The sequence below is a fragment of the Calypte anna genome, chromosome 19 (assembly GCF_003957555.1).
Source record: "Calypte anna isolate BGI_N300 chromosome 19, bCalAnn1_v1.p, whole genome shotgun sequence".
NCBI lineage: Eukaryota > Metazoa > Chordata > Aves > Apodiformes > Trochilidae > Calypte > Calypte anna.
In genome coordinates, this window is record NC_044264.1 from 2,795,302 (window position 1) to 2,820,720 (window position 25,419).

At 51.5% G+C, this 25,419-nt stretch overlaps 2 protein-coding genes across 4 annotated transcripts in view; both read left to right on the forward strand.

Annotated features, from left to right (window-relative positions):
- The window catches only part of RNF43 (ring finger protein 43), a 65,127-nt gene extending 48,830 nt beyond the window's left edge, over positions 1–16,297 (forward strand). Inside the window, exons 3-9 of one of the 3 annotated variants that reach the window (XM_030462728.1) lie at positions 1,270–1,344; positions 1,980–2,111; positions 2,628–2,729; positions 3,371–3,526; positions 4,088–4,190; positions 4,610–5,893; positions 13,423–16,297. In XM_030462728.1, the coding sequence (XP_030318588.1) occupies positions 1,270–1,344; positions 1,980–2,111; positions 2,628–2,729; positions 3,371–3,526; positions 4,088–4,190; positions 4,610–5,893; positions 13,423–13,445 (1,875 nt within the window). In that variant the 3' untranslated portion in view covers positions 13,446–16,297. The other 2 variants (XM_030462726.1, XM_030462727.1) reach the window with 2 other exon arrangements.
- A 143-nt stretch (positions 16,298–16,440) lies between these two features.
- On the forward strand, positions 16,441–18,737 carry SUPT4H1 (SPT4 homolog, DSIF elongation factor subunit). The gene is made up of 5 exons (XM_030462759.1): positions 16,441–16,589; positions 16,901–17,007; positions 17,119–17,174; positions 17,358–17,411; positions 18,555–18,737. Exons 1-5 carry the CDS (start codon positions 16,521–16,523, stop codon positions 18,620–18,622), a joined length of 354 nt encoding a protein of 117 aa, XP_030318619.1. The 5' UTR covers positions 16,441–16,520; the 3' UTR covers positions 18,623–18,737.
- Positions 18,738–25,419: the final 6,682 nt, after the last annotated feature.

A 25,419-nucleotide genomic window follows, 5' to 3' on the forward strand; every position in this document is an offset into this window, starting at 1 on the left:
CTCAACACAAGTACAGAAACCAGGGTGTGAACTGCTTTCTCAATCTAAGGAGCTGGTGCTTTTTTCTCCTGTGAAGAGCCAGGGAGGCAGATACATGTCCAAACAGAACCATAGAATCTTTCAGGTTGGAAAAGACCCTTGGGATCATCAAGTCCAACCATCTTCCCTCCTCTACAAAGTTCTCCCCTAAACCATATCCCCCAACACCACATCTAAACGTCCCTTAAGCACATCCAGGGATGGTGACCCAGCCAACTCCCTGGGAAGCCTATTCCAGGGTCTGACCACAGGTTCTGTGAAAAGTTTTTTTCCCAATGTCCAATTTAAACCTACCCTGTTACAGCTTGAATCCATTCTCTCTTGTTCTATAGCTAATTGCCTATTAGAAGAGACCAGCACCAGCCCCTCCACAATGCCCTTTCAGGTAGTTATAGAGAAAAATGAAGTCTCTCCTAAGCCTCCTCTTCCTCAGACTAAACAGTCCCAGCTCCTTCAATCGTTCTTCATAAGATTTATCCTCCAGACCCTTCACCAGCTTTGCTGCCCTCCTCTGCACTCGCTCCAGCACCTTGATACCTCTCTTATATTGTGGTGCCCAAAATTGGATATAATACTCAAGGTGTGTTCACCAGTGCTAAGTACAGGGGGGCAATCACCTCCGTTCTTCTTCTGGCCACTCTATTTCTAATACAAGCCAGGATGCCATTGGCTTCCTTAGCCACCCGGGCACACTGCTTGGCTCATGTTCAGCCACTTATCAATTAGAACCCCCAGGTCCTTTTTCAGCCTGTAGTGTTTCCTGGGGTTGTTGTGGCCCAAGTGCAGGACCTGGCACTTGGCCTTGTTGAAGCTCACACTACTGAGGTTGGCCCATCGATCCAGTCTGTCCGAGTGTCTCTGTGGAGCCTCCCTATCCCCATGCAGATCAACTCCTGTTAGACTCCTGTCTAACTTGGTGTCATCTACAAACTTACTGATGCTACACTCTGTGGTCATTATCAAGATCATGAATAAAGTTTAAATAGAAATGGTCCCAACACTGAGCCCTGAGGAACACCACTTGTGAGCTTTTGCCAGCTGGATTTAACTCCACTGATGACCACTCTTTGGGCCCTTCCACCCAGCCAGTGCTTTATCTAACAGACTGTATGCTCATCTAGGCCAGCGAGTTTTTCCACAGGAATTTTACAGAGAACAATGTCAAATGGTAGGCATTATCACAGATATGCAATAGAAAATGTCCACTGAAGCTTCTGTTTTATTGCACAGGCAAAGCTGGCAGGGGAGCGTGGAGCCCGTGCGATCCTTTTTGACATCACCGATGATGAAAGTGCTGCTGATCAGGTACAAACCCCATGGGTACTGTCAGTTAAACTATGGTGCCTCTGTCCCAAAATGTGCCCACGTCAGGACCAACCAACACACACAGGAGGCCCCAGGAGGCTCAGTAAGAGTAGGGTGGTTGGTGGGTCAGATGGGAAGACTTGGAGTCAGCCCATGCCAGGCTGCCAGGACTGTGGTGGAACAGTGTGATCAGAAACAAAGAGAATGCCCTGCAGATCACAAAGGGAGGAGGATGGGGAAGAATAATGGGTCTCAAAGGAAGAGAAGAGGTATCACTTCTGTAGTGAAGGCAGCACTTGGCAGTGTTGTTGGCAGTTACCATGTGCAAGAGGAGAGACCCAAGAACTTTTGCACAGAAGCTTTGAAGAGGAGCACAAGCAGCACTTGAGCAGAGCCCAGTTGTGCAGGACGAGGCACCATGGGAAAAAATGAAGAAAGCCATGGTGAAGAGTTGGTAAAAAAGAAGGAATTTCCATCTGCTCTCATCATAGAGGGATAGTGCAAGTTTGGGGAGCAGTCAGTCTCTAAACTGTGTGCGAGAAGCATTGGGAGGGACCAAACATAGCTGGGGGGCTGGGATAGTCCTTGTTTCAGGCTGTTCTAGACCATCTCTCATTGTGTTTGTTTCTTTACAGCTCAAAAAGCCCAGAGGTCTGAGTCAGCCTGTGGTTTTGATCAGGGGCCATGATGCTGAGCTTCTCATGGGTGTTGTGAACAAGAACAGAGAGGCTCACGTGAAGATAGAGGTCAAGGAGCCACCAGCTTGGGTGAGAGACACCATTCCCACTGCTTTCTGTATCCTCTTCCTTGATTCTGTGCTATGGAACAGGACTTCCCCAGGTCTTGAGCTTCCCTCCCCAGGGGCAGAGATCACAGCTCTTTGCAGGAGCTGCAGGTCTGTATCATTCAGATGATGTGCTGCAAAAAAAAAAAAAAAAAGCTCAAAATTTCTTTCAGCTTCTTTAGTTTCTTAAACATCAGGAATGAGGCAAGGGGATTCCTTTTCTCTTCAGGTAAGACCAAGGCTTAATTTTCTCATCTTGTGCTTAGACCTTAGGCCTCTACAGGGCTGAGATGCTGCAATACAGAGAAATTCTGTTCTGGCTAGGATGTGCAGAAAAGACTTATACTTCTTATACTGCTAAAGAGCAAGGAGGAAGAGTTTGGCCAGGGATCGTGTATTTAAAGGCTGATGGTCAGGAAGAGATCAGGGTTCCCCTGCCTAGCCTCTTAATCCCTCCCTGCCACACAGCAGTAATTACCTTCCTGTTTTATTCCAACAGCCAGACTATGATGTGTGGATTCTTCTCACAGTGGTCAGCACCGTGGTCGTCATAATTTTGATTTTTGTTGTCCGCACAAAGTGCCAGCTGAACAGGACTCAGGTAGGAGTTTCATGGAGCAGATGGATCTGAGCAAACAGAAATGCATGAAGGGTGGCATTGGAGGTGTAATGGGTCACTGTGTGAACTGAAGATGTGGCCTCATGGGGCAGGAGCAGCACAGGGATGAGCAGAGTGATTCTAAGATGGGCTGGCAGCATCCCTCATGCAGTGGCCTCGCTCTTCTCCTCCCACCCCACCAGCACTGCAGCCTGCAGTCCGAGAACTTTGCAGAGCTTGTCTCAGCACCCAGAGGTGCAGAGCTGGCCCACAAGCTCTGGATTTTAGCAGTATTGTTAGAGAGTAGAAGTTTTATTATTTTTAATAGAAACTAACAAATTAAATAGTCATCTTTCCAGATACAGTCAGATGTATTTCTAGATTTGAGAATACTCCATTTATGCTGTAGAAAGACAAGCCTTTGGGGCTCAAGAATTCAACCTTGCTGAGTGATTCTGAATGCCCAGTGCCAGGTGTCTCCTGCTGGTGACAAAGCCCACTCTGGCTAAACCAGGTTAGACAAGAAGCACCTCTGAAAATGAGCATGTCCCCAATAATCCCATTTTGAAAACAGGACAGCAACGAGAAGTGTGGCAATGGAATTGAATGCTGAGCAGCCTTAAAGCCTCCTTTCTCCCTGGCAGGACTCCTTGCAGCAGCAGACCATGCAGGCCATCGGGCAGCTGGCCACACGCAAGTACCAGGGGAGGTGCCGGCAGGCGTCGCGCTGGGACTCAGCCAGCAGCTGCAGCTCAGCCCCGGTCTGTGCCATCTGCCTGGAGGAGTTCAGTGAGGGCCAGGTAGGCTGTGGGCATGGCTGCTGCTCAGCCACAGTGCTGAGCTCCCCAGAAGCAGGCAGGTGGGAGCTGCAGTAGGAGCTGAGTGGTCTGGTAGGGGTAGGAGACCCTTGGGGTGTTTTCTTCAGCAGGTCCTGAGGTCTGGGAAAGGAACAGCATGGATGGAGGTCTGTCTGCCCCTTGGCAATAAAAGCCTTATTTTTAATGAAGTCACTTGCCTGCAGATTCAGGCTCCTGAGATGTCTTCAGCCATTGCTGTAGCATAAAATGTCCATAATACGTCCATGTTGAAACAACAAAATGGGGTTTGCTTGTCTGAAGTACTCAGCCCCAAGCCCCCCTATTTCCCAGAGATACCTCACTCTGGGCATTCACACCCTGGAGCAGGGCACAGTGAGCAGAACCAGAGCTGCCAGGTTGCTGCACAGCCTCTTTCATGCAAAGCTGGTCTGCAGACCACTCACTGCTGGACATCTTTCCATCCTGCAAAGCTCACTTCCATCAGGAAGGACCCATCAGGACATGGTTCCCCCTGCTCACGCTCTTCTCTCCACCTCTCTCTAGGAACTGCGGATCATCTCGTGCTCCCACGAGTTTCACCGGGAGTGTGTTGACCCCTGGCTGCAGCAACACCACACGTGTCCACTTTGCATGTTCAATATTCTTGGTAGGGCTCAAGACACAGCATCTCCTGGGAAGGGATGGTGTTGAGTGCTGGGGTTGTGCACAGGAGGTCCCTGTACCCGTGGGCAATGTACACATGTACAATGAACACAGCATGTGCCCAGAGGGCACATGGGGTACAGGGTAGGACCCCTCGCAGTGGACAGCAAGGTGCTGGACTTGTGCTGGAACCTCCCCCAGAAGGAAGGGTGCCTATTCCTGGGACCTGTGGGAGAAGGTGGTGGGATCTGCAGGCTGGGGCAGCAGGGAAGGTGCAGGACTATTCAGAGGGTTTGGTGGCAACAGTGAGGAGCTGCAGGGCACGGTTGGGCTGTGGGACCATACTGGGAGTGCAGTGGGAGCTCAGTGGTGCTGGGGCTCCTGCAGCTGAGCTGTGGGACATATGCTCCCTTCTCTCCACAGTCAGAGACTCAGTGGACCAGGCCACAGCCGCTGGCTCCAGGCTGGCCCCTCAGGACATGGAGCCTGGAAGGCGACTCCACCTTTTCCGCCAGCACCCGGGACATGCCCTTTACCACCTCCCACACGCGTATCCTCAGAGGAACCTCAGGAGCTTTCCCCCAGAGCCAGCCCATGGAAACCTCTTCTTCCACTCTCCAGAGCTCTCCCAGCTGGATTTTGGCACCATCCACTACATGCCCTACAGGCCAGCCACCTCCCTGTTGACCTGTGGCCACCCATCCCCACTGGCCCCAAGCCTGCTGGGCCAGCAGCACCGCAACTCCTCCTCAGTATGTGGGCAGACTCTGCCACCCCAGACAACTTGTTCTGTCCAACCCCAGCCCCCCTGCCTGGGGCTGAAGGCAGCCCCCGTGCAGAAGCAGCACCGGGCCCCTGTCCTGCGCAGGGGGTTCAGCCACGGGCACCAGCACAACAGCAGTGGCTCTGGGGAGAGCTATCTCACGGAGCACAGCGGGTACCTGGCAGATGGGCCGGGCAGCGACTCCAGCTCGGGGCCCTGCCACGGTTCCTCCAGTGACTCCATGTTGAACTGCACGGACATCAGTCTGCAGGGCATCCATGGCAGCTGCTCCACCTTCCGCAGCTCCCTCAGCAGTGACTATGACCCCTTTGTGTACTGCAGCTCGGAGGGACCCGCCAGGGACAATGGCCAGGAGCAGCTACGGCCGCTGAGGGAGATGCGGCCCAGGTCCTTGGACCTGGTGGTACCTGGGGGTGCTGCTCCAGCCAAGCAACAGGTGCTCAGCCACGTCCATTACCACCACCACCAGCACCACCACTACAGAAAAGATGCAGAGTGTCCTCCTGGGCAGGCTGGGCAGGGGCCCGGGCAGCGCAGATCCCGGTACTCTGGAGCCAAGGTTGGCTTCCACAGCTCTCGGACACACAGAAGGACTGAGAAAGGCCATCATTGTCAGCAGCCTCTGGAAAGCAGTGGTGTGCTAAAGGAGGCAGCTCTGGCTGGACAGCCAACCTGTCCCCAGCAAGGCCAGGAGCCCCCTCATGCCCCCTCCACTTCTCCAAACAGGTTGAACTTCAGTGTAGATGCCAACAGGCAGGCAGGGACAGCCAGCACGTCGCTTGTCCCGTTGCCCCGGAGACACAGCTTACAGAGCCGCCATCACCGAAGGAAAAGAAAGTGTCCCCTGGAGCCTGACCCCGCTCTCCTGCCTGAGGACTCGGCTTTGCCCAAAGCCTGTGGTGCTCACATTCCTCATGGCCACTCAGCTGGCTACCGCTGCTCACCTGAAGTCCAGCCCCTGATCCCAAGTGCTTCCCTCTGTGGCTCGGGCTCTCGGACACTCTGGAAGTGTTTAGCACCGCAGTCCAGCTCTGAGCTGAAAAAGCAGGAGGAGGGGTTGTCAGGACGGGAGGGAAACTACCCAGTTCCTGATGATTTCACAGGGATGGGAAGCCCTAGACACAGCCTGAGTCTTCACCTTCACTGCCCATCTCAGCAAGGTAGGCAGGGTAAGTCTGGTGTTTGCCTCTTCTTACAGCAAACAGGTGAATGAGGGTGGTTTGCTGAAGGTACTCTGGCTGCCAGTGACTTGGTACCTTCATGGTGGGCTTTCCTACAGGACTACTGACAGCAGAAGCATTTCAGGGCTCACCTGCCTGGAGTTGGCAGCCTGAACAATTAGCAAGTCTCTTAATGAGTGTACCAAGCCCTGCGGTCTCATCCTAAAATAATACAATCGAGAAATAAGGTGTCTACTTTCAACTAAACATCTTCAGCAGCTGGAATATCTCCCACATTTGGGAGTAGGTTCTTGACCATCAGTGTCTGGATGTCTTCAGAGTTGTTTTCATTAAGGCTTATTGTGCTCTAGTTGTTTTATCCAACCTCAGCTAACTGGAATCAATAAGGAAGCAAGGGTGCATGGCTGGTGGTAGTAGGAGAACAGACTAAATGAGGTTACAGATTTGTACATCCCTAAATTCTCACCTGCCTCCGTTGTGTGGGAGTTGCTCTTCAGTGCCTTTTGGAAATCAGATGCAATTAAAAGTTTGGCCCTCTGCCTAACTGCTGTACATCTCTTGCTGAGAGAGGGAAAATGTGTTGGAGACAAGGCTGTTTGAAAAGAACCCAGCTGAGTTTTTAGCTCCTGGGTCTTTCTCTCTCAGGGTCCTTGGAGTACTGAGAGTCAGCACGGGCAGGTGCTGGCTGCCAGCAGAGCCTGGCTCCCTTCCTCTCCCACTGACTCATTGCACATCCTCAGGCAAATCGTTTTGATTTAGGTACCAAATACAGATCTAGCTGCCTAATTTCTCTTAAAAAGTTGGCCTTAAAACTCCTGACTCACTGTGCCCATTGTGCCACAGAGATAATGACTTCCTCCCTGTGCTGGTCTATCCAGGCCTCCACCACACCCAGGCAGCAGGGAACAGGATGGAGCATGGGGCTGGCTGCCTCTGGCTCTCTGGGCTCCCACACTCCCAGGAACAATTTTTTTTTTTTTTTTTTCCCAGGCACAGAAGTGCCTAGCACTGCAGATAGGTGATACTGGAGGCTCTTTGAAGGGCCTGGAGGGATGCTGCCATTTCAAGAGATAAGAAGGCAGCAGCATGGAGATGTCTCTCTGGTTTGCAAGTAGCTCTGAGTGCTGGTGTGACCTGAGCTGGAGGCAGCGGGCAGAGAGATACTGCCAGGGGACACCCTCTTAGGAACACAGCAGGGGACTTCCACGTGGGGAGAGCCCTCCTGAGGAGAATACCTTCATGCTGCTTTGAGCTTCAGTTTCAAAATGAAGTTGGGAGGACTCCCCAGGCCACCAGAGCAGGGGTCTGTGCAACTAATGTGGGTAGCTGGGTGCTACAGTGTCCAGAGCATTGCATGGGTCTGTGCTGTGTCCTATGAAAACAGTCTGAGAGAACTGGGGTTATTCAACCTGGAGAAGAGAAGGCTGCAATAGGGAGACCTTAGAGCACCTTTCAGTGCCTGAAGGGGCTCCAGGAAAGCTGGGGAGGGACTTGGGACAAGAACATGGAATAGTGGGGTGAGGGCGAATGGTTTCAAACTAGAAGAGGACAGATGGAGATGAGATGAGATATTGACAAGAAATTTTTTGCTGTGCGGGTGTTGAGCCCCTGTCCCAGGTTTCCCAGAGAAGCTGTGGCTGCCCCATCCCTGGCAGTGTTGAAGGCTGGATGGGGCTTGGAGCACCTTGGGCTGGTGGGAGGTGTCCCTGCCTGTGGCAAGGAGGTTGGGACTGGATGATATTTGAGGTCCTTTCCAACCCAAACCACTCCATGATTCTGATGCCTCTGTCTCTTTGTGGATTGTCCCAGCAGTGCCAGATCTTTGCTCTGAAGAGTGATGGAGGAAAGTTCTCTGACACTTACCCAGAGCCAGTGCCAATGTGCTTCGCCTTCATTCTGTCTTCCCTCTCTTTATCAGGAGCTGGAATCACAGAGGATCAATGTGTTTGAAAGGAACTGAGTCTATTTGACTGCAGTAGCTTCTGTGAATGCTCCCAGGACCAGTCAGAGTCAGCTTATAAGGCTCAGAAAAATACATAGAAATGAAGGATTTAACTTAATTAGGAAGAGAGGACAGTTGAGAAGAGTGGGAGCTTGTGCAGGGCTTGTGCAGAAAGCACCAAGCTGAAAACATGCTGGTTGACATAACACAACCACTGTGTTATAAACACATTGGTTCTTTATCTTAGAAGGAGACTGGATGTCAATCAATAAGCAAGCAAAGAACAAACTTCATAGACAATCCCATATAAGTAGGACACACACACACAAAAAGACAAGAAAACCAAGGAGAAGTGGTGTATGTCTCTAGATAAAAGTTGTAAGGTTGAAAATATAAGTGGATGAATTAGAAAGCCTGGCTTTAAATTAAAGTTTTGACATAAACTTTTCAGAAACCAAATTTAAACAAGCAAACAAACAAACAAAAGCCAACAAATAGTAGGATCCTATAATTCACAGATGAAATTAGAGAAGAGTGTGTCTCTTCTGGTGGCATGGGAGGGACACTACACATTAAGGAGATTGTAAAGTCCAGTGAGAAGTAACACCCAAATCTCCAGTTTTATCTAACGAGGAGTAAGGCATGAGAGTTACAACACAATGCTTTAGCACAGGCTGCAAAAGAGGAGCCTACATAGACAGAAGAGGCTTCTTTAAATAATACTAAAAGAAGCAGCCAAAAGAATGAGATGCCTTTAGGCACAGGGATCATTTAAAGCCCCAGAAATGGGCTGGCCAAGCAGCAGAGCAGAGAGGGCACTTAGAAGCAAGAAGCTGTTCTTCCAAGGTGAAAATGTACCTAGAGAAAGAAATCAAAAAGGAGCTGGATGCAAAGCCAGGTGCAGATCCATAGTGGTGCAGGCCAGGAGAGATTTCTGTGAACACCTTGTAAAAAAGAGAGAGACTATTAGTGCAAATGTTTTCAGGTCCATCAGAGGGCAGAAGGCTGCCAGAGTTTCTGCAGCCCCAGGTGGTAACACAGGGCTGGAAGGGATGTTCAGGGGCTGTGACTGCATCTCCAAAGAGCTAAGTGAACTGATGACATTGGTGATCAGAGTGGAAGTGCTCGAGGAGGTTCTCACCCAGGCAGGGCTGGGAGGAGAGGATCCCTCCTAAATCAAATCATCACTTTGAGCATCAGTAATAAAGTGGACAGTCCTAAAATGGCAGGACTAGAGATCACTCATCCAGGCACAGAAAGCTAAATCATGAATGTGGAGTGTGGTCTGTTACCATGCCAAGGAAGAGCTGAGGACAATATTAGCTTGAAATAGCTGGAGCCACAGAGTGATGAGCCTGACTTTCCTGCCAAGAAAATTGTTAAAAATTCAAATACAGGGTCTGACTTGTAAGCACAAAGCTAAATGTGAAAACCAGGGGAGGTGGTGTATCTCTTGTAGAGAGATACAACACCTCACAGGTCTTTTAGTCTTCAGGAATATTAGATAAAATGTTCTCATAGGTAATAAACTTGCTAAAGACAAAAGATACCAAGTGCACGTCAGCCTTAATGGAGGAAAGTTACTCAGAGAAGGATTCTGCACCTTTCAGCAAGCTAATATTTATTTTGGACAAGGAGAGGAGATAAGAAAGTTTATAAAAGACAAAATCCTTCAGGATTATCAGCTTTAAAACTGGTTACAAAAAGTTACAGAAGGATCTCCTGTTCCTGACTTATCAGGCTGGATGAAATCCCACATAAAAGCAGAACTCCTTTGGAGTGAAAATGAAATCATTATTAGGAGCTACGTGGGAACAAATGTGGGACAATTAGAAAGTGCCATTATGCAGCTGCACAAGTCTGGTGTTTTCACAGCTGGAACCCATCACTGATCACCACTTCTCCAAAAAAGATACAGCAGGCTTGGAAGAAGTGCAGATAGGTATCAAGCACAATCACAGTAGTGAGTTTTTTTCTGAGAAAACAGAAAGATATAGAGACTTTTGCGTGGAAAAAAATGATTAGCAGAGGATATGAAAGAGAGGATATGAAATCAGGAGTGCAGGGAAGTCAAGTGAGAGGCATAATGAAACAAGTGGTGACATCAGATGGGAACCAGGAACTTTAAAAGATCCATTAAGGTAACACACAGTGTGTAGTGAAACTGGTGCTCATTGCCCAGAGGATGGAAGTGCCAGAAGTAAAATGGGTTTGAGAGCCTAGATCAAGAGTTATCAAATGCAGAGATGCAAATGGACTCTCTGGCTCAGGAAGTCCCTAAACCAGGGCTTCCAGAAGCTGAGGGAGCTCCTGGGGGGTGTTGCACCCTCCAGGTGTGTGCTTGCCTCACCCACTGCACAGTGAAGCTGAATCCTACAGAATCACAGGATCACAGGATGGTTTGGGTTGGAAGGGGTCTTCAAAGGCCATCTAGTCCAACCCACCCCTGCAGTCAGCAGGAACATCTTCAACTAGTCCAGGTTACTTACAGCATGACCAACCTGACCTTGAATGTTTCCAGGGATGAGACACCCACAACCTCTCTGGGCAACCTGGGCCAGTGTCTCACCACTCTCATTGTAAGCAGTTTCTTCCTAATATCTGCTCTGAACCTCCCCTTTTTCACATCAGTACCATTACTCCTTGTCCTGTCAAGGCCCTGCTGAAAAGGCTGTTCTGTCTTTCTTATAGGTCTCTTTTGAAAGGTCACAATAAGGTCTCCCTGCAGGCTGAACAACTCCAACTCTCTCAGCCTGTCCTCACAGGAGAGATGTTCCAGTGCTGTGATCATTTTTGTTGCCTTCTTTGGTCCACAGCCCCTGGAGAAACTCCACTGATGGAGGCAGTGCCATGCACTGGAATCACAGGGAATAATGCTGCCTGCACCATGGCCAGGGTGCCCTACATGATCCCAGAGGTGCTTGTGTGGTCTTGGAGTTTATGACACTTCCTTGAACACCTCTGCCACCTTTTCTTGGTGGAGTTTGCACAAAGATAACATCCCTGCCTCTCTTCCTGGAAGATGTTTCACTGCAGCATTAATCCTCAATGCTGAATGGGTCCTTCTAAGAGAAGTCAGGAGAATAGCAGGGAATTCCAGCTAGCTGGCTTCCTAAACCACCTCAGCATTCATGACTCACCCCAGCACAGCCAGATTACACCGAGCACAGGCTGATGAAATCTCTTGATTTCTCTGGGTAATCTCTTGATTTCTCACCTCCTGCAGCACACTCTCAGCATCCTCTCCTTCTCCTCCATCTCCTCTCTAGCTGTTCTCTTCCATGTTCTGTGCTTGATCGTTACTTGAGAGAGGGAGAGGGATTAGAGGGCAGAAAAAGACCACCATTAGAACCTAATCCCCAAACACCAAGGTTTATTTTGTATCATTAAAACGTGCTCCTTCAGGACATAGCCCTCTGTGGGTCTCAGTGAACAGCCCTGCAGCTGAGACTACCACATCTCCCAATTAAAGACCTTTTCTTAACCTTCCTTTCCATTTTTATAACAGGGAACACTCACACAGCCATGGTTTTCAGAAAATACTTAAGTAACAGTATTTGAGGCTCAGGGCATCTGACTGTTCACAGAGCCTCTTTTTCATAACACACAAGCTGATGTGTTGGCAGTGGCTTAGGAAATGTTGCAGTGACACAGATAACAAACACCAGATACACTCAGGCTCTGTCTTCTGCTCCTGGGGCCATCCCTCTACACATAAATGTGTAACACTGTGGGTATTAGTTTTCCCACATCAATTATCTACATTTTCAAAGCAGAATCTCATTTGTTTTCCACCCATACATTGATTATTGAGAGGTCCTGTTCCTACAATTGGATCTTTTTAACAAATGAGAATTTTCTGTGATTGGGTGGAAAAGTTGTTTTGAATTGCTGTGTGTATCTGTATGGGCACCTGTTTCCTTTTGACCTCAGGAACATTCAGGAAAAGGGAACTGTGAAAACTGATGCATGGATGCTGTTACTGGGCTACACTGACCTTTGTGAAAGCTCTGGGCAGACTTGAGAGACACCTGGGAAAGGGCCCATGGTGTGTGTGTCCCTCCCAGTGACTGGGAGGGGAAAGCTCTGTCTGAAGCACTAACTCAGGGTGCACCATTTCCAGGCAACCCTTCTGTGTGATGGGTCAAAGAAAACTCCTCATCACTTGCCTGTCAGTGATTCACCAGGCAGAAAGTGCTGGTGAAAAGCATGAGCTACAGTCCTGGCTGGGCATGAGGGATTGGGATTTGTGGCCAATCACCCCTCATTTGGTTTGTCTTCTTTGGGACTCTGTTGCAATTTGTGCAGCCTCTTGAACATCAGGACACACGTGTGCCCTCCCTTTCCTGCACACACATCACTTCACTTGTGTTTTCTGGAGTTTCTGCTGTCCTTGTCCCTGGAAGAAGCTGTGGTGGCACTGTGTGATACGAATTGGTGTCATTTGCTGTTGCTAGGAGGTATTTAAATGCCTGTGCAGATTTTCCTCAGAGAACAAACATCAAAAAGCCTCCAAAGCAAACATCTACTAGCAATGGGAATCCTCAGGTAAACCATGCCCTTAGCCTGTGTCTCCTGAAATATTTCAAAAAAAGTTTGATGTCATAACCTTTATGTTTTATTGTGCTTTAACTCTGAGGAATAATGTGACTGGGGAGGTGGTCAGAAATGTCCCTTTAAAATACCAGGAGAAACTTAGTGGCTTTCACTTTTTTTTTATTTATTATTTTTAAATTGGTTGGAAACAGAAGTGCTAAGGCACTAACAGGCTGACTCCTGTTCTTACCTCTGCTGTCAGAGTGGTTCCAAAGAATGTTTATCACTATGGTGATAGGTGCTTTATATATATATAAATATAAATATATTTATATTAAAAAATGCAGCAGCATCTGTTCTCTGCACTGCATGCTCAAGGCACCAGCAGCTGCAGAGCCCAGGAATGTTCAGCTACTTATAGCTAACACTTTTCTTTTTCCTTTTTTTTTTTAATGTAGGTTCTGAAGAGGAGGTCCAGGATGTCCATGAACACTCAGTTTAATAAAACACTGGCCCATTTGCTCACTGGAGAGCTGGAGTGGACTAAGATGTTCAGTGTGCTACTTGCAGGGAGCTCACATCTTGCTCTCTGCACCATCCCTGACCTGCATGGCCCACACCAAGCTGCAGACTGCAGATCAGCAATGTGACACTTGTGGTCTCCTCACATGTGATGATCACACAAACACAGAGCTGTGTTCTCCAGGTCCCTTTCTCCTCTGAAGGCACGGGCAGTCCATCTTCATCCTGGGGCATCTGTCTGCTGGCTCACTCAGGGATCAGTCTTGGTGAGCAGCTGGAGAGCTCGTGGAGTGAGTGCAAGCTGCTATTTTGGCATCTTCATGCCACAGAAGGTTTTGCTAAACACTTCAAAAATAAACAAGCCTTCAAGTCCAAAAGCTGCAGAAATTACTTTCTGTGGCCTAGTAGCTACTGACTTCATTTCCTCACTTAGGTCAAAAGCCAGAATTCATTTAACTTTTCCATTCTTACGTGGGAACAAGCTGTTCTTCATCTCACCACTCACAGGTATGCCTTGCAAGGTGATTCTTCTGACTTCATTAGAAACCAGCAGCTGTCACCACTTTTGATCACTTCACTGTCCCTCAACTGATGCCATTTCAGTCCTTTGCTGTGTTTTGCCATCAGGAGAGGTGAAGACATGGGGACAATGTCAGCACATTTGGGAAGGAGCTAGGTCAGACTCTTTCCATTGCAAAGAATCCATCCTCTCATCTGCCAATGTGAACAAGTCTCTTACTCATCCTCTAACTCCCCCACCTACCCTCAAAATAGGTGTGATGGCCAGCCCTGTAGGGAACAACTCATTTGTTGAGCATATTTCAAACCTGAAATGCCCCTTCACAGTAGTCACAGAAAATCCTTGAGTTCTCTTGGCTCCTGTTTCTCTTTCCTCCCTCCCTCCCTGGACCTCCCAGCCAAAGTATCCAAAATATATGCAGAGCAGAGCCTCATTCATCAGCCAGCCTTATCTTCATATTTCTGAGACACCTGAAATGATCCTGGAAAGGATTTTTTTCAAAATACCCTTCTGCCTTTTCTAAAATTTTGTTGATGGAGAGAGAGAACTTGAGAAACTGCCAGATTCTCATTTTACTACATTTTTTCCCCTCCCATTTGTAGGTTTGGGGGTTTTATGAATGTCATTAGTTCTTATTTCCCACGTCTCATAACTTGGGGACATTCAAGTAAAATAAAATATGCCAAATTCAAAACACAGCATGGTTTGGGTTGGAGGAACCTTAACGATCATCTAGTTTTGATCCCAAAATATATAGAACCCAAACAGTATTCATACATCAGGGAATTAGACTGTTGAGTTAATGCCCTAAATGATTATTCAGGCCAAAGAATTTCCAGATTCCTACATGAGGTGCACATTTATGTGGCACCAAGAGGTTCCAGAGAAGAATTGGTGAGGATAGAACACTGAAACTGAAGGTACCTTCTGACACTGTATGAACAGCCTTCCCCTGTCTGCTCAGTGCTCAGGAAGCTTTCTATCTTTGAAGCAGCAGCTTCTTCTCCAGTTGAAGAGAGCATCCTGGTTGTGTAGTCTGAGTTCAGGATAACCATGCCTCTGTCTTCCTTCATTGGTGAGGAAAGCTTTTTAATGGGGTTTGCTGCCTTTAGTCTTTGAAAAAGGCATCTTTGTCCCAGCTCCTGTCACTGACATTCAAAGGTTGGTATTAAAAGTCAGCCAATAGCACTGGTTTAAACAAAATATTATTCCCTTGCTAGTGTTTATTTGTTGTCTCCCATGATCAAGCCACTGCAGGACCTTCCAGGCTAGAGAACAGATGAATCTCTTTCATCCAGCAGATTTATATTTTAACCTTTCCAGGATCTTCTTGCTTGTCCTACAGTGCAAGCAGAAGACACAAGCCCAAATGTTTTCTTGCCTTGCAGGGAAGCCAGTGTTCAAGGAAAAAAAAATCAGGAGTGTGTTTAGATTCCCATATTAAACTTCTTGTGCATATGGTGCATGGCTTATCTCAACCAGCTCCCTGCATCCTTGCCCATCCTAGAGGGCTCAGATGACTTGACAGAGCGCATGAGGTCTGGGTGCTCCTATTTGTTTCCTCAGGAGTCAAGAAGGCTGAGAGCCTCCAGGGATGCATTTCACTCCCTCAAGGGAATGAGCATCTGGTTTGCAGTATAAAAGTCATCCTCTCTTTCCCTCCTTACCTTTAAAAAAAAAAGGAGGGCTCTGAATCTGCAGCAAGCCCAAAGCTTCTTGGAGAGAGTGGTCAGCACTAACACAACCATTCCACTCCCCACTGCAGTATTACCAGGCTGTGCAGGGCAATATCTTCTTCAAAGTATTTTCCTTTCCTGATGTTATGCTGCTTCTTCTTTTCATCTAGAAAATGGCCATCCTAGATACTGGACCCTCCTCCCCTGGGCTTGCTGAGCTGAATGAGTGTGCATGTCTGCCTTGGTGGGCTCTCAGGTGAGAGGAGAGGGAGGAACTCTCAGAGAAGGTGGTTTTTAAGATTGTCTTCAGTAGATGGACTCCCATCCTTGGCTGCCTGGAGGGGAAGAAGCAATGTCTGAGAAAATGGGGAATAGCTCCTCTTAGTTCTGTACCTCTGACTTCAGAGTGATGCTTTTGAGTGCTCAGTACCCTTGGGCTCTGTCACTGAATTCTTTCAGCATCGTTGCAATGAAGCAGTGCTCGTTTTCCTTCGTTGCGTCCAAGGCCCCAGCAGAAAGCTGATGAAAGCCATAACATCCCCGGGTCCTTCCCTCCGAAACGGGAGCCCCAGCTCTTCCGCCGGGACCGAGGCTTCCCAGGACCTCCTGCCCCACCGAGGTGGACCCTGTGCTGGGCTGCCGGACCTCCTCCTTCCTGCACAGAGCCTCTGCTCTTTTTATAATGTTCAGATCCTTTTCAAATGTGAATATGAGTTTTGTTGATGCTGGTTTTTCTGTTTGTTTTTTTGTTGTTTTTTTGTTTTGTTTTTGTTTTTTCACCTGAGTCAGTCCTGGCTCTCGGGGCTTGAGAATAAATTATGACCCCCCTAAAAAGGAAAAAAATACGTTTTATATATATGCAAAACCGTGTATTTATGTCTGATAGAAACAAAGATGTGTGAATATGGTGATGTGCTCAGAAATATATTTATTTACTAATATATTTATCCACGTATCCGGTCTGCTCGCCTGGTTTTGTTCATTGCACCGAGACACGGGGGCTGAGTTGATGAACCTCCCCGAGCGGGGAGCCCCAGGCCCGGTACCACCCCCGGCACTGTCCGGTACCACCCCCGGCCCGGCCCGGTCCCCTCTGTCCCCAGCGGCCTCAGCCGCCGGCACCGCCCCGGCTCCGCTCTGCGGCTGCGCGGCTGCGGGGCGGGTGCGGAGGCGATGGCGCTGGAGACTGTTCCGAAGGACCTGCGGCACCTCCGGGCCTGCCTGCTCTGCTCTCTCGTCAAGGTGCGACCGGGACCGAGCACGGGACCGCTCTGCGACCGAGCCCAGGCCTTCCCCGCCCGGGCTGGTCTTTCTCCGACATTCCGGCCCCTTCTTCCCCGCCTGCCGCCCGGCTCCGGCCTCCCTCGGCCTCTGGGCGCTTCCCCGGCTGGACGGCCCTTGCTCCCCTTCGCAGGGCTCTCTCCCTTCCCCGGCTCTTCCCTTCCTCTCTCCGGCCCTGCCCCACCTCTCCCTTCCCTCCCCCAGCCCCCGCGGCCTCCCCGGGTTCGGCCGCTCTCTCCCGGCCCCGCGCTGATGGCTCTGTCCCCCCGCAGACCATCGACCAGTTTGAGTACGATGGCTGCGACAACTGCGATGCCTACCTGCAGATGAAGGGCAACCGAGAGATGGTCTACGACTGCACCAGCTCCTCCTTTGACGGGTGAGTGAGGCCCTGGCCAGGCCACTTCCCCGGGGTACCTGGGAACACCGTGGTGGCTCTGCTGTTGTCACCTGGCAGGGACACGACCCCTCACTCCCATCCCTCTTGCAGGATCATCGCCATGATGAGCCCTGAGGACAGCTGGGTCTCCAAGTGGCAGCGGATCAGTGAGTGGGTTTTTTGGGAACCGGAGATCCTTTTTCTGCAGCTGACTCTTCCCGGGGGCAGTGGGAGTTGCTGTGCAGGCTGGGCAGGGGGTTTCTGTTCCCAATGAGGGGGCATCTGCACAGGCAGAGGCTGGCGGGGACTGCTGCCTGGCTGCTCCTGACTCCATCTTCTCTTTCCACCAGGTAACTTCAAGCCGGGTGTGTACGCAGTGTCTGTCACCGGCCGCCTGCCCCAAGGTAAAGCTGACAGCTTGTGAGGAGGGTGGCAGCTCGGGGGTTGTCCTGCACATTGGTGTAGGGGCTGTCACGTTGCTGGAGGTGACAGAGTGAGCAGTGCATTGTGCTGTGACTCTGTGATGAAACCAGGATTTGGGGGCTCAGCAAGCACCGTGTCTTGTGAACAGAGCACACACCGTGTGGGTAGAGGAGTCTGTGAGGTGGGTGCTGCCCGGGAGGGTGCTGTCAGGGTTCTGCTGAGAAGTTTTCTCTCTGCAGTCACACAGCAGTATGCCTGCCAGAGGCTGGTATTGAAGATGCTGCTGACTGAAACCTGTAGTACCAGGCAGGCTGATTAAAAGGTGACTCCAGAAAGGGAACGTGTTTCAAACCATTCAGCACAGTGAAACACAAAGGTTTGTCCATAGAGGAGAGTTCTGCAGGACAGGGTGCTGGTAAATCTGCCTCGGTGAGCAGATCCATCATCACGTAAGGCCATCATCACTGAAGGCTGAGGTGGGGTTTGTGTGTTTATAAGTAGAGTGGAGGGTTGGCCTCACCTCTGTAATGCAGAAACTGTCATCCATCCAGCTGAGAGCCCTGCCCTCTACATATCCCTGGAGCAGACTCCTGACCTGTGCCCTGTCCCCAGTGCCAACCCCTGTCCCCAGGGTGAAAGGTGTGCTTGTGTCTGCACTCCCAGGCTCCTTGTTTCTGACCTGCACCTCTGGACCTTGCATGCTCTCATCTGGCTGTTCCTTGGTGCTGCTGAGCACTCAGCTGCTCTTCTGCTGCCCGTGTTCTTAAGGGGTTGCTGAGAAGATGGGACATACAGACTGGTGATGAAAGTGACTGAAAGATATTCAAAAAGCACCAGTAAGAGCTAGACCTGACCAGTACAGTCATAATATACAAACATTTTGCAGATAGGAAATAATGTAAATTAAATCTCCATGTGTTTTTTTTCCCAAAGCAAAATGAGAGATGATGTTTGGGAACTCTACCTGGGCATTTAGACGAGGAGGAAACACTCTCAAAAGTTCTGTGAGAAGAAATTAAGATAATTGTCCATTTCTTACTCTCTGCAGTGAAGGTTTATGACAGGGCAGCCAGGTTTTTTCATGCCTAAAGAATACTGAAATGTGTTTTGTCTCCTTGCTGCAGGGATCGTCCGAGAGCTGAAGAGCCGTGGTGTGGCTTACAAGTCCCGAGACACAGCTATAAAAACCTAAGGGGCTGCATTCAGAGGGGCAGTGGACACCTGGGGCACTGCTCCAAAACCTTGTAGCTTTAACAGGTGGGCAGGTGAGCCTGGACACAGAGGGAGCTTGGTGGCTCAGCTCCTCCTTCAGTAGCTCTGAACTCTGCCAGACTCCTTTGCCCACACAGACATTTTTTGGAGCCATTAGAAGGGGGAGGGGTGTGAGTAGGTCTGGGAAAGCAGTGTTCAGTGGTGATGCATGAGCTTTTTTTACAGTTGGTGTGGAAAAGAGGGGTGTTGGGATATAGCTGTGTAAGTACTCCAATAAAACTTGCTGCCTGCACAGAGCTGAGTCTGTGTGCTCAGTCACTAGTTCCATGGGCTGCAGGGAGAGGATGGGGTGGTGAGGGGTTTCACACTCAGCCCCTTACATGTCAGACTGTTTGGAGCCTGGGATTGCCATCACTTCTGATGTTATGGACCACGTTGAGATCCTTCCTTGGCTGAATTGAATGTCCTAGACTGTAGGAACAAGCAGGCTAGAGATTTGTGCCTTACAGCTCATGGCTGGATGGGATAGGTGATGATTTTGAGTATTTCATGCAGAAGTAGTTCTCAGGGGTCACAGTTCAGCGATGTGGAAGCAAGCTTGAAGGACTTTCTACTGGCCATTGCTGTCCTCCAGGGCAGGCAGAGCAATATGAGCCTGTTGCTGGTGGCTGGGAGGCAGCCTTACAGACAGATGGGGTGGACAAGCAGGGTTGGAAAAGCCCACCCAGCCTTGTGTTTGTAGAGGTGTGGCTGTCACTGTGCACATATCAGTCAGGTTGGGCAGTGTCTCACTGCATAGGCTCCTGAGAGGTCTGGTCTCCTTACCTAATGGCTCTTGCTTCATTTGTTGTGTTCCAGTTGAATGGCAGTCACCCATCAGGAAGGTTTGTCCAAGGGCAGAGTCCTAGATCAGTAGATCTGTGAAGTAAGCATTTTCTATTTATTTTTTTCTGAGATAATCCTGTTGATGGAAAGAAAGTTCAGGGTTTCTCTTGTGTAGACAAATCATGTAAAACCAATACAGCCTGAAAACTGCCTTTGTTCTGCCATGGAAGCAGCTGCAGCAGAAGGTGTGTGGTGCTGTCAGGAGTGCAGAGGCAATGTGCTCTCTGTCCTGTTCTGGTTTGTCGAGTTGGCCCCAAAAAAGAGTGCCAAGTGCTACAGATCAGCCAGAGCTTGGCTTTCTGTGGGGTTTTGGAGCAGACATACAGCTGGAGCAGGCTGCCACGAGTGTGGGGTGGCTGTGTGGGGGCCACAGCATTGGCTGAGAGAAAGACATCCTAAGCTATGGTTCTCTTGGGGACTTTCAGATGTGATGCTGAACTCAGAGAGTTCAGTGCAGACCAGGACAGACTCAAGTTGGTGGTGAGCTCTGGGCTGCAGATGCCTCCTGGTGCAGATGGCCTTTTGTGGGAAGGGCTGAGAGTGCTTTAGCCCCTGGCCTGGGGTCAGGTTGAGCAGCAGGCTCATGTCCTCTGGCTGAGGAGGGAGTTCACTGTTAAATTCACACATCCCTGGGCAATGACCAAAGCACTTGAGTTACCTGGTAAATATCCTCCAGACTGGTTTGGTTGCAAGGACTGGGCAGGAGCTGTACCCTGGAAATGCCCACTAGGTCAGGTCTGTGGCAGCCCAGGGCATGACTACAGGATGTTTAGACATTTTGTGTGTGGATCTCTGGGCCCTGGAGGGAAGTTTTGGACCAGCTGTGAGCTGGGATTCCCACAGGGTGAAGAATGGTCCAAGAAAGCTGCAGCTGGCACTGTCTGGGCAGCCATGGGAGAGCTGACAGGTTCAGAATGAAAGAGGTCAAGGAGGATGAGTTGGGTGGCTCTTTCTTCAGCTGGAGGGAGATGGGTCTGGGAAGTGAGGTTTTGAGACCAGCCAGGTTGGAAGGATGTTGGGATTAAGGGAGATGGATCAGAAGCAGGGGCCATGCCCAGCCTTCCCCTGCCAGTGCCACGGGGTGGCAGCACGGCTTTGTGGAACAACGTGGGACCATGGCCACGGCCCGGGATGAAGGTGCTGCAGCTGGGCTGGCACAAAAGACCTGAGGTACATCTCCATTTTCTGCTGTATCTCAGCACCATCTGCTCCGTACCAGCTTCCTGGGTTGTGTTCCCCTCCCTGGAGCCGGGGATGGCCCTGCTGGAGCTGCTCCAATGCTGCAGACACATCAGGATCTCTTCCCCAGCCCCAAGTGACCTTGTCCCCTGGCCCCATGGTTAGGATTGAGACACGGGTAGGTGATGGGACAGCTCTGCACAGGACCCCGGGCAGGGTGGACCTGTTTGGCTGGGCCCGGGGTTGGGTCTGCAGGTCGGGAAGTTCACCTCTCCCTTCCCAGGAAGCTGCAGTCACTGGCTGGGTCTGGGAACTTAGCTTAGGAAGAAGTCACCAGGGAGTAATGTGGGTTGTCACTGTACCCCTCTGGGAAGTGAGGGAGCTTGTAAACCTCAGCCCTTGCTGGGAAGCAGCTGCTCCAGGCTATTGGGTAGTTAAGGCAGGAGCTGAAGCACAAGTGTGATAAAGCCGGAGCAGCAAGGCAAAAGGGATGAATGCCCCTGGTACCCCAGAGAGAGCTGCACCTCCTCTGCCTGTGGCAGCTTGTGGTGTTTCCAAGAAGTTGGGGCCTCTCATGGGGCTGACTGGGTGAGCCTCTTCCCTGGGAGCTTGCTGGCTTGCCCACATGCTGCTGCTCCCAGCCCACACTGCCCCAAGTGACTCACTGCTCCCAGGCTGCCTGAGTGTTGGACCTCTGCAAAGCACCTGAAATGAGCATTTCAGTCACACACCAGCCCTGGAGCTGCCAGGGTTCTGTAGCAGCAAAAAGCAAATGGATGCAGAGCTTTATTTACTGAGAAAAGTAGGGCAGGGAGCTCTCACAGTGAAGAAATTGGAAGGAAAATGTGCAGTGGCAGCCCAGGCTGTCAGGAGAGAAAGCTTCAGCCAGGCAGGGAGCTGTAGATCTGAGTCAGTTCAAGGCAGCTCCTCCCCCTGCACCAAATGACGCTAAAATATTTTAGCCTGGCTTCAAAATTCTGCAGGTTTGGCATCCGGAGCAGTCTGGGTGCTCTTGAGCAGGGGGGCACAGGGGCAGCCCTGGCAGCACAGGAGGAAGCACGAGCCAGTGGATTTCTTTGTGGGGGTTTTGAGAACTGATACCCCGGTGAGAAAAGTGACTTTCCAAAACCGCAGAGCACCCGGTGATTCCAGGTGGAACAGTTCCTGGTGGTGCTGGGAAATGCCAGCCCAGCAATCCCCACGTGTGTGGGGGCCCCTCTGAGAGATGGGACTGGGATCTGCCCACACCAGCTGCTCTCCACCACCCATGTTGGCCTTCTTTTTGCACCTTGGGCAAGCTGGGCTTTGGATGGAGGGGAATGTGTGTTAGAGCAAGCTGGGCTCTGGTCAGGGTGGACTGTGGGGTCCCATGTGGGGTGACCCTCCTCCAGTTTTGTTCCAGTGGGTGCTCTGCACTCACCGTGGCTTCCTTCCTCTTTGTCACCTCTGTGCTGGTGCCAAAGCTACAAGACAGAGGTGCTGCCCAGGGCCTGCTTCACCCGGAATCCACTTTCACTTGCTGCCTTCCAGCCCCTGGACTTGGCCTTCCCCAGGTGCCTCCCAGCCATCCCAGGGTGGCTGGTTACCACAGGGGTGCAGAAACCCTTTGGGGAAGGTGCTGGGAAGGGGGAAAATCCCAAACCAAACCCCATCTTAAAGCTTTTCTTCCTTGGAAACTGCCTGAGATGTTAGCAGGGTACAGGTGTGACAGAGGATGACCTGGGTTGTCCTCCTGGTTCCTGTCCTGCCTGGCCAGGCTGAAACATGAGTGGAGCAAGGATGGCAAAGCTGGGAACATGCTGCTAATGAAGTCACAGCCTGTGGCCACCAAGGCACCTGAGTGTGTCTGATGTGGTGGGGAGAGGCAGGAGCACGTCCAGCTTCTGGCAGACACCATTTGGATGAGCTGCAGAGGGATGGCTGCAGGTTTCAGAGGTGCAAGCAGCAGTGCCAGCTTTCAAAATGAGGCAGAAATGGAGTCCTGCTGACACGTGTGCTGTCCCAAGGTGTTCCTGATGGAGGCGGGCAGGTAAGGAACTGTGTTCCCTGTGTGGGGACTCTGCAGGAAAAATGAGGAGCTCTGATGGGTCTTCTGGGCGTTTGCTGCAGTGGAAAGAGGCTCTCTGAAGGAGGGACAGGCTGGTGGGCCTGCCAAGGGCATGTGAGGATGGGACTCCTGCCCCTTGCAACGCCAGTGCTGTCTGGAAAGACGGCCCCAAGGTGCATCATGATGGGTACCTCTGACCCATTGGTTGGCCAACACAGTTGGGGCTTTGGTGGCAGGGGTCACAAGTTCTTGGCTGAGACCTCTTACCTCCCTGGTCTGCTCCTGCAGTTCTGCATCATGGTGAGGCCAAGATGGTGGGGCAGGGGGCAGAGTGGGGGCTCACCCTGATGGTGGAGGTCACTGAGGGCACATTTCCTTAGGACAAATGGCAAAGTGAGACCACAGCTAAAGCCATAGGAGGGACTGAAGAACCTGATGCTATCTATCCCATCCCCAGCTCTCCATGACCTTCTGCTCCATCCCAAGTGGCATTTGTCCTTCCTCCTCCTGGCCAGCTTTTCATCACCCTGGCTCTGCCCAAAGCAGGGAATCATCCCAAGGAAATCCTCTTCCTGTGTGGGCAGCTGCAGAAGAGCTGCTGAGTGCCTGAGCAGAGCTCTGGGGCACATGCTGAACAAGGATGGTATCCCTCTTCTGGTGGGTCCCCAGACACCCCAGGTATGTGGTACAGGGCAGGGCGTCAGCACACCCTGGTAGCTGCAGGATCTGTCCCTTGGCCAGGCTGGGGCTTTGGTACAAATCTCCCAGCACTTCATGGCCTGGTTGGTCTGGGAAGATTCCATCAATGCCAGGTTTGGGCAGCCTGGGTGTCTGTGCCCCCTCCTTGGGGGTCTCTTGACCTTGAAGATGCTCAGATCTTCCCTCACCTTCTCCTGAGGGGGATGGGGACCACTGGGAAAGGAGGGACTGTGTATTTCCTGAGCCTGTCCTGCCTCAGGAGGTCCATGACCCGATGGGGCTGCAGGCTGCTCTCACCCCTCCTTCCCTGTATCCCTGTCCCAGAGCATCTTCCATCTCAAACAGCTCCACCCTGGCGCAGGGCGTTGCACAACCCTCAGATTAAGGCAGGAAAGGGGAAAACAGGAGTCGCCCATCTGTGCTGCCAGAGTGCAGCACTGGGTGCCATGAGGGGCCTCTCTGGGGACTCTGTGGCTCCCCAACCCGTGGCCTGCCCTTCCCCCACCCGTGAAGCCGGTTGTGGCAGCAGGTGACACGGAAAATGACGGGGTGCTTTGTGCCCCGACAGCACCGGCGCAACGGTCCCGCTCCCCTCATTGGCGCAGATGGGACACGATTTGTCTATATAAGGGCAAAACGAGGCACCCGCGGCACCCGCGTGTCCCCCGGCGCCTGCCCCCACCACGTCACTTGGGCTTTTTGAGGTTTCCCTTCGCGCTCTCATTTGCCTCTCGCTCGCCGCCTCTTTCACCCGGCAGTTTCTGGTTGACTCACTTCTAACGGCCTCGCTCCAACCCCAGCCCCCAGGGTGCAGGCAGTGGGGTCAGGATGGCAGAATTTGGGGAGCACACCCCTCATCCTACCCCTCGCCAGCATCCTGCTGCCTGGTGCTGAAACGTGGCTCATCCCAAGGGACCTGATCCCGAGGGACCTCATCCCCAGCCCAGCCACTTTCTGTTGGGTGCAGAAGTGGACACTTGGGTGTGCCACAGCGTGCTGCAGTTCCTTCTTGGACCTTGTTGTTCCTTCTTGGACCTTGCTGTGCCTTACAGGACAGTGGCAAGCAAGCTCTGCTCACCCAAAAGTGGTGGGCAAAAAAAAAAAAAAAAAGATCCTCCTGTGATAGGAGTGTGGCCAGGTCAGAGCTCCCTGTCCTGGGGGCCTTTTTTGAGGCCACCCCTTGTACTGTAAAGCAGAGTGAGCTGTCCCCGTTCTTGCACCTCTGTCCCCTGTGCTCGCAGGAGGGAACACGGCCATTAGGTTCAGTGTTAGCAGTGACTCCACTGAAGCACCGTGGCTGTCCTGGGGTCTGCAGAATGATGTCAGGGAGACAGAACCGTCAGTCAGTGCCTCTGGGGCTGTGGACCCACTGCCTAACAGACTACAGACTACCAGCCCCAAGGCAGGAGAGACTTCGGATGAAACCCATCTCCTTCCTCCTCTTCCTCCAGCACAGCTCTGAGGCGCAGAGGTGCCGGATGGCTGGGATGCATCTGGGGATGGCCCCCGCCACAGGGCTGGGCCCCCGGGCTGGCAGGAGTTCGTCTCCTTTAAGCTCAGCGCAGGCTGAAGGCCGCGGCCCCGTCCCGGTCGCCACTTCCCCTCCGTGCAGCGAGCGCGGTGACCGCAGGCGAGGAGGGGAAGTGGCTGCAGGGCCCGATAAGAAATATCAGCGGTGTGACAGCGAGGGGACTGTGCGGGCTGACAAGGGCCCTTCCCCCCTGCCCGTGGGCCAGGGCTGGCGGCACCGAGCCCCCGGCTCCCGCTCCCCTGCGCTCGCTGATATTGGGAAAGTTACCGGAAAAGCAACAGCCCCGGTCCCGTGGGGGGCTCGGGCTCTGGGGGGCGGCAGCCATGCCCCCGCAGTGCTCAGCATGGAACAAGAACTGGGTGGCACCCCCGGGGTGCTGCTGTGTCCCAGTCACATCAGGGTGCGCTGAGGCAGAGCTGGAGAGGGTTTGGTACCA

Excerpts from the sequence above, each read along its gene's own strand:
- SUPT4H1 (XM_030462759.1), top strand. The coding sequence starts at position 16,521 with ATGGCGCTGGAGACTGTTCCGAAGGACCTGCGGCACCTCCGGGCCTGC. Across the intron at positions 16,590-16,900 it reads TGCTCTGCTCTCTCGTCAAG|ACCATCGACCAGTTTGAGTA; the intron begins GTGCGACCGGGA and ends GTCCCCCCGCAG. Across the intron at positions 17,175-17,357 it reads CTCCAAGTGGCAGCGGATCA|GTAACTTCAAGCCGGGTGTG; the intron begins GTGAGTGGGTTT and ends TCTTTCCACCAG.